The sequence below is a fragment of the Cajanus cajan genome, chromosome 5 (genome assembly GCF_000230855.2).
Source record: "Cajanus cajan strain Asha chromosome 5, NIPB_CcT2T_4, whole genome shotgun sequence".
Lineage (NCBI taxonomy): Eukaryota > Viridiplantae > Streptophyta > Magnoliopsida > Fabales > Fabaceae > Cajanus > Cajanus cajan.
Window position 1 is genome coordinate 49,010,006 of NC_138521.1, and position 12,964 is coordinate 49,022,969.

Here is a 12,964-nt window from a genome sequence, read left to right on the forward strand (position 1 = left end):
ATAATAACTTAAACAAATCGTAAAAGCTTTCTTGTCGAATTTATTTTAAAAAATATTAAAGTATAATTTAAAGATAAATTTGATAAATCAAAATTCAATTACATGTTAAATTTTAAAAAAACTTTAAATTTTTCTCATCAAAATTATTTAAATGACAGTAAAAATTATTTAGTAGGACATATGTGATAACAAAAATTTGAGTTACATAAGAAATTAAAATAATGTACAATTATGAAATATTATTTTATAGATAACTATATAATTTGTCAGAGATTTTTTTTTAAATTTTTTTTAATCCAATTTGACTTTTATTTTTTATAATTATTTATTAATTAACCTTTACTTATTAAACACATATATCTATCTTATCTACGAGCATCTTTAGAGACTTTTCTTCTTCAACAAAAGAATTTTTAAAAAATAAATTTTAAATCAGGCCATTGTACATGTTTGTTTATTATATATAATTAATAGGAAAAGAAATACTTTGTGCTTCTATATACTTATTTTTTAAAACATTTTTAAAGAATTTTTAATAAGTATAAGGATAATAGTGTCCAATACAAAAATAAAATTTTATTTTTTAAATAATTTTTTTTATTAAATATATGGATAATAGTGTCTAATATAAAAATGAAAACTAAAATGGTAGTCACCAAAATTTATTATCTTTATAATAGGTATACATTAATTGGTGTATTTTTAATGTCATATTTTTTACATAAGATCATAATTAATATTATAATTTTAATAGTTAACTAATGTGCATCTAATATTTGAACCAAAATTGTAAATTTCACTTGATTGAAAAACTAAAATTGTGAAATCAAACATTATGGAATGAAAATTGTAGATATGATATTGACTTAGTTTGTTTGAAATTAAAAAAAAAAACAATTTTAAAAAGCTAATTTTTTAAAATAAGATTTACTTCTTAAAAAATAGAGAACTATTTGTAAAGAAAATAAACGTTTTTTTTAAACAATTAAGACTAGCATTTTCTTAATACCAATTTAGACCAACAGGTTAAGTAAGTAGAAAATTGTTTATTTTAGTTGAAAAAAAAGATGGTAGCAAAGAATCAATTTTTTAACAAAAAAAAATGGTAGAAATTTTATTTCTAATAATCAAAATAACAAAACTGAATAAAGGAATGAGTGAGACTAAATAACAGAAACAAATCCGAACAGATCTTATCTAATTGTATCATAATTGGATTCAAGTTAATTAGATTCTATCTAATTATCAGCTGCTGTATCCATTATTTCCGGCCTTGGCCTCCTTCAATGTGTATCATATTGCAGGTCTAACAGAAGGAGACTAAGTCTACAGCAGCATTAAAGAGAGTCAGGGAGAAAGCAAGGGATGTCCCAGTGAAAGAACTTAGATCATCTACAATTCGTTGGTCTGGATTATCAATGATTGACTGTGACTGAATTTTATAGAAAGTCTGATTCTTCAAATAGCGATCCATGTAATAGCTTGTCATCCAAGACCTCCATCTCAAAGAAAGTATTTCTCTTGCATAATCTCTCAAAACAAAAAACTGCAATGAAATGATGAACAAAGTTAGAAACATGTGCAGAAGATTGGAATAAGGGTATGACAAACTAAAACAATACAGAAGGGCATGCATAAATCTTGTTTCTATTCATAATAAAAAATAGTTGAGAAAAAGAGAAGGAGATGGAATATCAGTGTAATTGTTTTACAGACCTACATAAACCTGTTGACAGCTGCTTCAAAAACAACTAAGTCATTAACTAAGAAACCTCATCAAAATTGCTACCATACAATAGTCGTGTATTTCCCTTACATTATTTTTCCTTTTTATTTGGGATAAAATCTTCATGTAATATTTATAAAACCAGGATTTCGTTCATTTGAATATCAATTACAGATTCAGAAGATATGCTACAATGCATTAAGAAACGAAATTACTTCCAAAAAGATCAAAGGAGGAAAATTCATCTTATCTATTGTCTAAGTCCTCATATGACAGATAAAGCTCCAAAACATGAAAGGGTGTGATAAGCACCCAAACACTTGGAGAACCCTCCCTTAAAAGCTAGTTGTCAATGGGGGAGAACCGAGAGCCAGAGAAGTACTCCATCAAGCATTCCATACAACTTGATGTCCAACTTATGCACCCAATAACACCCAAGCCCCTATCAGGGCATAACTTTCAAAAACATTTAGGCAATCCATTCATGAGTTAGTATATTTTTTCACTCTTGTTTCTTTCAAACTAAGATGCTGGATCATAGGACAGTACACATCACTCTAAGAACTAAAGCAAAGTATAGCAGAGCTATACCTAAGAAAGTGCAGCAATGTGCTCACCGGGATTCCTCCAGCAAAGCCACCCAAAGATGCTTTTGGGATTTTGCTTCCTTCTTCGCATCAAAGTCTTCATAGATCCTGTACCAGCATTTCACCGATCCAAGGACCTGCTGTTAAAAACTTTGCACTAAGGACGACTCTCAAAGGAGAATTGACACTAATTCAATCTCAATGCAATCATACTCATGAATGAAAAAATGAAAATTTTCATGAAATACCAAATACAGTAAACTAAGTTTAAATTTCAAACAATATCCTTGTTCTTATTTAGGCAAATAAGCATTCTCCTAAAAGCATCTGAACATGTTTTTTTCCACCTTGGCATTCCTTTGAGCCAAGTACTACTAATATAAATGAAAGAACCCGACTACAAGTTGGTCAAACAATAATAATATAATTTATCTTGCTACCCATCTTGAATGTGACAATTTGGAACATTTTTCATAAATAACATCTGAGATACAGGAAAAACAATGAACTACTTATTATATAGAGGACAAATGTAATGCTAGAATGCAGCTTAAAGAACACCACCAATCACAAGTCAATGCTGACTAAAACAGACTTCAAGCACAATACACAACTTCAATATACTCATCTCCTTCATCCAGTAATTCATGGACAGTACTCTTTTATTCATCACCTAGCTTATGTTGGGAGCTGATACTTAGCACAACAAAAGGATAAAGTACCATCATATTTGAGAGACTTAGTCACGCTATATGATATAAAGAAAATAAACAAGCTGTACCCTTTAATTTTTATTTTCCCAGTTTCTCTAATGTTCATTAGAATATGGCAATATTGGGATTTACAAATATAGCAAAATTGAGGAAACAATCATGTATATGCAAGATACCTACATCCCTATTCCAACTCCACCCCAACCTTAAAAAAATAGGTTTGGCATTCAAATTTCAGCATAGGCATCATTCAAATTAAGCATGTTCTTAAATGAAGTTCTGAAGAATACAAAAAAAATTTCTATAGTCCTATTCAAATAAAGTATACAACAAATCACATTCCCAATATAATTAGAATGCTACATACCATCATGCGCTGGTTGGAAATTAAAGCACTGGAAACCAGGCCTGTTAAAGAGACTATCTGTTGGATGAGATGTTTGCATAAAATCATCCACCGGAACAGGAAGCTGGAACTGAGCTTCAATTCCATAACCTGCTGCTCGCATTTCTGGACAATCAAAATTGGTCATTGACTTGGGCAAAAGTTTGAAGGCTAAAGAACATCATCCATACATATTAGCCTCCATATTAATCTCAGTCTTGTGTAATGCAGGGCTTACATATCCTGCAGTTGCTTGGTAAAGAGCAAGCCCAGGATAAACAATAGCTTCTTGAGGTCCCAGATCTCCATCCACAAGAATCCACCGAGCCCACTATGACCCCTTTTATTTTAGAAATCCCGGGCAGAAGCGACGTGGTCGAGGCCCTGCCCGGTTCAGCCGCAGAAAGAACACGGGCCTATGCATCCTGTCCGATTCGGGAACCGTCACCAACGTCACTCTCCGTCAACCCTCCGTCACCCCCGGCGCCACCGTCACTTTCCATGGCCGCAGAGAGGGAAGAAACACGAAACAAACATTCCGAAAAAAAATGAGGAAGAAACATGAATCAAACATTCCAAAAGAAAAATTAAAAAACGTAAATTTCATATAATATTACCTTCTTCCTATGCCGCAGACGGTGGCGGTGGCGTAGGTGACGGCGATGGTGGAGGCGGAGCCGAGGGCGGTGACGGCGGTTATGAGGAGAATGGCGGAGAGGGAGAAGAGGAGAGTGAAGGTTGGTGTCATTGGTGGGACGGTGAAGGTTTCTTCTTCTTCATTGAGAGGGAAAATTGTTACGAAAGAAAGGGACTACTGAGAGAAAATTTCGTAAGGAAATCAATGCATACGTTTAACATTAACAATAAAATTTCATGTGGACGTAGATTTTAAATAATTAAAAAAATTATAAATGATTTAGATTTATACGTAAGTGACACATCATCAACACGTCATTGACTGTACTGGTATCCTTCTTTTACAGAGGGTACCATAGATATTCTCTATTTTTTATTGTCTCAAACTCGTTTATTCTGTGCTTCTCAAATTCCCTAGTTAAGTTTAGCATTTGCAAGGTTCACATTTTTTCACCCCTGTATTTTTATTTTTTTTCCAGATGATCTCATTACTTTTATTGAATCGTGATTCTAATTAAGGTGGTAGGAAACACCAAAACACAAGCATGCTTTAGCCTTTGACGTCTTTTTTTTTCTTTTTCTTTTCTTATGATTTTTTCTCTCAAAACAGAGGAAATTCATTATCAAACAACAAAAACGTTGTAAAGAAAGTAGCACAAAAGAAACTGATGAGAAAGAAAAAAAAAGTAGCTAAATTTGGCTGCAAAAGTGAAGTTAATTTTATTAATTACAACTTACATTAAATTCCATTCGAAAATAACCAAATAGGAGATCATGCGAACAAAAAATCCTAGCTGAAAAATAGAAGAAAGCTAATCCATTAACAGCTGGTTGACAGATTCTAGCTGAAAATAATCTTGACTTGTTACAACTAAAACAATTTTAAAAGCTTCCAAAGTCACGTTTAAACAAAGCGTGGACATCTTTTGCCAAGTAAATCTAATGAGGAGTACTGGCAACCTTCTTTAACTTATTACTCTTTCTGCCAATTATAAAAAGTATATTCAGAAAAAGGTGTCCCTTACATTTCTCTGACCCAATCACATCAGAATTCCTGATGAAGAGAATAGAAAACCATTTCTCTCCACAAGCGAAGAACGTTCAAAGTGGAATTCGGCTGCATTGAGTTGTGGTGGTCTATGCAGCATGGATTTGGATATGACGGGGGAACATGGAACATGACATAAACTCGAACATGAAGTTACAACAAAATTAAAAAACAAAGAATAATACAACATATATATAATGTATAATATAAATAATATAAAAAAAATTATATATTAATATGACAATAGTTTACTAAGTCTAAAAAATAAATTATTAAAAGATATCATAATCTACAACAAAAAAATTTATTTTTCTTTTTTTTTTTTAAATCTCAAATCTTTCCTTGCTTATTTTTAATTGAGTTAATCACCTATACACTGTCGGTGTAAAGTTTTTTTACACTAGTAACCAATTATATCTTTTAATAGTGTCATATCAATTGTTTATTTAATGAAATAAAAATAAAATAAAATAATTTAAAAGATATGATTAGTTGTCAGTGTAAAAAACTTTACACCGACAATGTATGAATAATTAACTCTTTTTAATTTTATTAAGATTTTTTTTCTATTAGGTAAAGGTTAAGTAAGAAGAAATAAGAACAATTATCTACCTTATTTTATTTTTATCAACAAAAAAAAAAACTCAAATCTCCCCTTCTTTATTTTTATTTTTATCAAGAATTATTTCTTTTTAAAAAAAAAACCTCAATTCTTCCTTCTTTGTTTCTATTTTCATCAAGATTTATTCTTTTAAAAAAAAATCTCAAATCTTCCCTTCTTTATTTTTATTTTTATCAAGATTTATTTCTTTTCTTAAAAAAAAAAACTCAAATTCGCATGTCGGATAATGTTTGATAAAGACATATAAAAACACATAAATTTTGTGAGTATTTCCGATAGAGACCGTATCCAGTTTGTGCGAACACAGTCCACTGGAACATCCAAGACACGTCCACCCTAAAAAAGTATCGGACTTGGGCTCACAGCACCGTGCAACATAGGTGGTGGTCGAGCATTCCCTATTACATTACATAAAATCATGAAAGCTAGTTAAATGTCATTGTAATTCATCCATGATTCTTGAACTAGTTAGAATAGCATTGTGCAGGATGTCCGTAAGCCGTTGGCAACCAGCATATGTTTCACTAATAATCATTTCAGTAATGACACAATCGAGTATAAGGTCACAAAACTTGAAATCATCATTTAAAGGGGTTTCTCACTGCTGAACACCCGAGTAACGTATATGCCCCTAACAACAACGGGTGAGTGCCTTATAACAAGAACTTCGGTTAGTTTTCAGTCGTGTAATCAAGAGCAAAACACACAAACACCAATCAACTCCCTTCAATAAAGATATCGACAACAAATATAGTTTCCTTCTTTTGGCTTGGTACTGTACTGAACAACACTACAATCTACTATGTATGAGCATTTTATTTGTTCAACTAGAGGGTGTTTTCATGTTGACACTTTTCTTCTTTCTCCCTAATAACTTCCTCCACAAACTTCCACTTCCTGGTTTCTTAGCAGGTACAATGGCCAAAGAATTAGTGCTGTCTTCCTGATCTTTAACTCCGTTTAAAACTAAAATCTTTTCCAGGGGCTCTATAACGCCAGGAATGATGATGGGGTTGGAGTTGCCGTCAATTGCTTTGGGAATCTTGGCTTTAGTATCATCAGCTAGCATCTGATCAAGTAGTGATCGAGTTTTCACTTTCATAAGTTTTGGAGGGGCAGGTCTTGGATCCACATTCATAGTGGTGGTGGTGGTGGCAGTGGTGATTGTATTAAATTGGGCAGCAACAACATTGTCAAAAAGGGATGCATCCTTTGGTGCAGCCATTGCTTTCAACTGCTTCCCAAGATTCAGGATGGTTTCTTGACACTCTGCCAACTTTTCTGAAGCAGCTGTTATCTCCCAGTCCTGTAGTATTGATCAACACTCCTCAACTCAAACCAACACAAGCACGACAGAAATGAATTTGCACAGGTAATCAATTCATAATACTCAGTATAAGTCCCCAAAAACAGTTTTGTATAATATTGCTCAATGTTTTCATGCTCCACATTGATATTTCCAGTTTGTTGTTTAAAAGGCGTCATATAGCTTCGAGTACTATTTAGTGCTTTGTTTTTAGGGGAATCATGATTCACCTAGATTAAATATTCTTGAAAGTTACATAGGAACTGATAATCTGACTATGAATCAAGGAGAATGGACTAGAAGGAGGTGAACTTACATTCCGCAGTGGCTTATCTTTTTCATTAATATCATGGTTTGAGCACTCCTTTGACATGCTGAGAACATTAATTATCCACAATTAGAAATTAAAAGCCAAATGTTCAAAAAGCATATTGAGCTGAAACAAATGTGCAAGAACAATTCATACCTTTCAAGCTGGAGCTGCAACTCAAGACATTTAGCCTCTAATTCTTCACAAGTGCGGTTCTTGTTTTCCAGTTCCACTTCTAAAGCCAAAACCTTGTCACGAGCCTCTTTCAATTCTGCTTCTGTATGCTGTGCATCAAGATTTGAATTTATCAGTTTCTGATTTCTAATTTCATCCTCAAGTTTTTCATTGGATTCTTTAAAGGATTGTATATCTAATCTCAAGATGTCAACAGTTTTCTCTGATTCCTTGAGTTGATTCATTAAAGATTCAATCCTATCAGTAGCTGATTGAAGTTTCCCTTCCAAAACTTCCTTTTGAGATTCAGCGGTGACCAATTTATCTTTAATATTTGAAAGTTCTTTTTTCTCATTGGAATATATCTCTCCTTTCTGAAGATCATGACCATCCGAAGTAGTTACTTGAGGCAAAGATGACGAATTTTCTCTGGGATGATGCAACTTATCTTCCTCTGCAAAACGACTTAACATCTCATTCTCTGCTTCACCTTCACTCCGTGTCTCATCCCAATCAAATTGTTTCTTGATGGCATCCTTCATACTAGAAACATCCTGAAGTGAAAAGCAGTGATTCATAATCCAATCCAATGCTGTTGTTAATTCTTGGGCAAAATTTTCATAATCAGTCTTGCCATTCAGTAAATCATAACACACGTGTAGAAATCGCTGTAAAACATTACTGAGTTCAGATGTTTTCCACTGGAAAACACGGACCATGTAGCCCATCGGCATTCCAAGATTCTTGTACGAAAGGATATCCCCATCTCCTTCTCGCAAGGGATCTGAACTATTATAATCCACAGCAAGCAGGCTGATTCTTTCAACAATCTCAATTATCTTTCCGATTGATTTACTTGAGTCTTCCTGAGATTGTGGTTGGATTCTCTTTATTGATGGGATGTCAGCATTATTTTCATCACCAGTTGGATCTACCACCAAAGAATTATTTGAATGATTCCATGAGATGCAACTACACTGTGTGTCAGTATGACCAGAGCCTTTGCTTGAACCAAAGTCACACAGATCGTGATTATTCACATGCCTCAGAGCTACTCTAATATCCTCAAGTATATCATCAGGGCTTTTGTGAGTGACATGGTTTTGTTCCAAGACTATTTTTACTACATCCTGAAGCCAACCAGGAACATTGCCCTTTAATATCTCAATGGAACAGGTTTTCTTATTTGAATTTGAGAGGTCTGAATCTGAAATGTGATCAGACACTGGAATGATTTCCATACCTACTACTTCAGGGGTGGTCTCACTTGTCCCAGTCGAAATGTGATCAGACACTGAAATAATCTCCTTACCTTCTACTTCAGGGGTGGTATCCTTTGTACCAATCTCTGAGAAACCATTGATCTCATTAACTGCTTTCAAAGAAGTGGGAGAGATTTCAGTGGCTTTTTCAATAGACACCACTGCTAATTTTTCCATTTCAACAAAATCATCCATGAGATTTATGTCTGAAGCTCCAACACTTCTGCATGACATTGAGTCCTTCTGCTTTCCGTTTTTAAAGTGCTCCAATTCTGAAATCAATGCAGAAGCCCAGGATTCCGCACAGCTAGCCTTGTCATCACTTCCAGCATCAGACATTGATCCCAAAGAGAACTCATGTGACAGGAGGTTACTTCTAGGATGTTCGAGAGTTACATGACCTTTAGATGATTCTTCAATCTGTGACTCAAGTTGCAAAAGTTTGGAAGCTGTGCGAGAAAGCATGACTCTTGAGAATTGGAGCTCGTTCATTTTCCTATTTAGTGATTCTTTTAAAGTCTTGTTTTCTTCTTCCACAGCAGATAACTGCTCATTTAACGTATTGATTCTTCTAATGGGAGTCTCAGGAGAAGTGTCAACTACTAAACTCGTGGAGCTCAATTTGCTCCTCCTCATTTCAAATGAGTCCCGGCCCAACATTTCAACTTCATTTTTCATTTTTGCAAGGGCAGCAGGACCTGGTAACCGTTTACGAACCAGAAGGCGCAGCCTCTGACATTCTGATTCTAACTTGGCAATTTTTTTAACACTATCCAAGTGCTGTTTGTGAGAAGCATCAGCTGTCCGACGATTAAATTCCCTCTCCTCATTTCGAATCTCAAGTTCCTTTTCAAGCACACGAACCTCATACTTCAGAGAGGCATTATCTTTCTCAGTGGACTCTAATCTAATCATCAGTGCATTATGATCTGCCTCAGCTTGAGTCAACTGTCTTTTCAGATCTTCAATCAATTTTTCTCTTGCAAAAATGGATTTATTAAGATGAGAATTTTCAATCTCTGCTTTTGCAAGTTTTTTACTCGTCTCAGATAACTGCTCCTCCAGACTGACACGCTCTTTTTCAAATTCCTTTGAAGTCTTTATCACAGCATCATGAATCCTTTGCCCTTGTTCTTCTCGAACAAATCGTAACTGCTGCATACATTCCTTGAGAGCTCCATCCAAATGGGCTACTCTTTCTTCATAAACTATTCGCTGCTGCAAAGCTTCATCCAGATCATGCTTCATAGACAACACTTCAGCTTCAGCCTTCTTCCAACCTTCAAAAGAAAGAAGTTATCAGAGATTGGTAGAAGTACTCTAAAAGCATTTTACTGATAAGCTGTTATTTATCTGTTTTTCATGTCCAAGGTTCCAAGGGAAGGAAAAAGGATAAATGAAGACAGAGAGACATGTACGAATATTACCTGCCATTGCTTCTTGTGCAACTTTTGTTTGTTTCTTCACCAGCTCGTCTTTAGAATTACAGTCAGAAAGTGCCGAAGAAAGTTTGTTGTTTAATCTTTTCAGATCTTTCTCCAACTCTTCTTTATCAGCTACAAGTGCCTGTACCTAAAATGGAAAATGCAAAACAAGACAAAATATCACTTATTTTTATCAATTAATAAAGAAAAAACTAAATCTCAAATAGTCCTCAAAATTTGGTAAATAGTTGCAACCAAAATTATATTTACCATTTTATAATCATAATAATTCAGAAGAAATGATCCAAGAAGTGTTTTTCTAAATTATCATTCTTACTAACAAGAAATGAAATATTGTTAATTGATGAAGTACTAAATTAATATTCTTAATTAGGAGTCTGACAAATGAGGAAAAAGTTAGGTTACAAGCAGTCAGCTTAATCATGATATAAATTGTATTGATAAGAATTGAATAATTGATGCTAAGAGTAGTCAAATTACCTCTTCATTTTCTTTTGAAGTGAGATCGCTACTGTCAGCTGCTATAATTGTCTTTTCGGAGGATTTTTTCCTCCAAAGCCACGTTTTTTGATCCATGATGCTACGAAACCTTTCAAAGGGAGGAATCTGCATGGAGTCAGGGCCAGTAGAAAGGGAGTGCGTTACTGTAAGTCCAACTTAAAGGGTAATTTCATTATAAAACTGAACCAAGAATCCAAGATCACAACAACTTCAACATTTCGCACAACCAGTTTTATAGCTTGCATAATCCGGAATTCCTTACATTACTATATATTAACAATAGTAGTATGATCTAGTTGATACACGCTGTATTATATATCAGGAACATTCACTCAAGAAAATGAACTAACCGTGTGAGAATATAGTCACAACATGATTGCAGAGGATGTAACTATAATCACAAGGAAAATATTATTAGTAACCTCGTTTTGTACTCGCATGGTGTTCAACTAGAAACTTATTATCACAACATACAAATAAAACAAAAATTAACTAACCACAGTTTTCTGTTTTTAAAAAGATGACAAAACATAATCCTGCATATCAGCCGACAAATAACTCGCATGCAACTGAAAAATCACGAGAAAATTGTTTTCTTTCCCCTTTATACCCATAAGAGAGCAAACTACAGAAGCTATACAAAGTCATTTTGTTGGAAAGAAAAACTTAATTTTTAGAAGAGAAGAAGAAAAGCAGAGATGCTGTTCCAAATATATTGTCATGTCTAAGAAAGGGTGTGTTTGCGGTTTCTCACCTCTATAAACAAAGTCTAAGGCAGTGGTTGTGCATGGATCATTAAAAAGGCCAAAAGGAACGATAACTGAACTGCAATGGTATGCTGCAAAACTGAGTTCAGGAGACAGAAAACGTTTGGAGCATAGAAGGGGTGAATGAAGAAGCGTGGAAATAAGAATGAGTTGGGAGATGAGCAGAGAAGGTTAAGGTTTCAGACATCAAGAGCTAGCATGAAAATGCACATGATGTGTGATCTCTCACCAGCGTAGAGTGGTGAAGTGAGAGTGTGAGGCGACCACAACAACCACAACCAGCTCAGCTTTCTTTGTAGAGTGAGAGAGAGTGTTTGGTGAGCGAGAAAAAAGGGGAAGAAGTGAAAAGCTTGGGGAGTGAAGTGTAGGAGTCAAGAGAAAATGACAGAGTGAGGGGAAGGAAAAACTAGGCTAAGAGAGAGAAAAGTGTCGGCTTGGTGCTTTTATTGGATCTGCCAACACGGGATTCGAGAACAGGGATACTTTTATATGTGGGGAAAATAATAATAACAAAAGACGAGAAAGTTTCAGCTACACGTGTTCTAAGAAGATCACGTCCTCCAAGTTACCATTTTCAATATTCAATAAACAATAAATAGTGACAAGTTCGTAGAAATAAAAATAAATTGTGAAAAAATTTAAATATTTATTTCGACAGTTAAGTTAGTCAAATCGCAAACGAAATAAAAAAAAGAAGATGAAATATATGTATAAGGATGTAGATTCGATTTTTCTTTATGAGTATAATTTTTTTTTTAGTTTCGATCCGATTTTATTATTATCTTTGTAATATATTTTATTGATGAAAAATCGTTAATGAACATTAATTATATTGTTGATAGATGATGAAATGACATATTAAGCATTATGTTATTTATTTGTTGATGGCGACAATTATGTCAATAAAGACTTTTAAAAATCATAATAACTAGTAAAAGTAATTTTTTTCTTGTGTCCATATTAACATGGACCAAATGAAATATTGAGAGGCTAAAATGAAAATGAATGAGTCAAAATGAAACTAACATAAAATATTTAAGAACTAAGATTAAATTAAAATAAAACATTAAAGCTAAAATAATATATATATATATATATATATATATTAATTTTGATCACTAAATTTTTTATTTTAATTTCATTTTGATCCTTGAAAGTTTCATTTTAGTCTTGAACACAAATCTCCTCTTGAGAACCACATTCAATAATCTCTAGCTCAACATCGATCGCGTGATCAAAGTAAATGTGTATGTCTTTGTCGAAATGGACACGACTTACACTATCTGCGGGATGGAACATAGAGAGTTGATGAAAAGTATGAGGGTAAAAAACAAAATGATTCTTCTAATGTGATATTTAAGGTATAGTAAAATGGTGGAAAAAATATATTGTCACTTTAGAGCAACTCCAATGGTAGTTGCTTGGCCCATCAAGCAATTCCAACCTCAGTTTCTTACCATTGGAAAGGTCTGATATGACAGT

The 12,964-nt window shown here is 33.7% G+C and overlaps 1 protein-coding gene and 1 long non-coding RNA gene across 3 annotated transcripts; one reads left to right on the forward strand and one right to left on the reverse strand.

Annotated features, from left to right (window-relative positions):
- Window positions 1–6,430: 6,430 nt before the first annotated feature.
- LOC109816606 (filament-like plant protein 7) lies at window positions 6,431–11,929 on the reverse strand. 2 transcript variants are annotated; one of them, XM_083075299.1, is made up of 7 exons: window positions 11,470–11,929; window positions 11,066–11,106; window positions 10,695–10,820; window positions 10,197–10,341; window positions 7,490–10,049; window positions 7,340–7,397; window positions 6,431–7,023 (listed from the first exon to the last, which is right to left on the reverse strand). In XM_083075299.1, the coding sequence occupies exons 3-7, from the start codon at window positions 10,788–10,790 to the stop codon at window positions 6,541–6,543; spliced, it is 3,342 nt and encodes a 1,113-aa protein (XP_082931425.1). In that variant the 5' UTR covers window positions 10,791–10,820; window positions 11,066–11,106; window positions 11,470–11,929; the 3' UTR covers window positions 6,431–6,540. The 2 variants fall into 2 exon arrangements, with proteins under 2 accessions (XP_082931425.1, XP_082931424.1); XM_083075298.1 differs by lacking the exon at window positions 11,066–11,106.
- On the forward strand, window positions 6,952–10,417 carry LOC145958338 (uncharacterized). The gene is made up of 2 exons (XR_014434078.1): window positions 6,952–7,089; window positions 10,141–10,417. It is a non-coding gene; the product is annotated as an uncharacterized LOC145958338 (long non-coding RNA).
- Window positions 11,930–12,964: the final 1,035 nt, after the last annotated feature.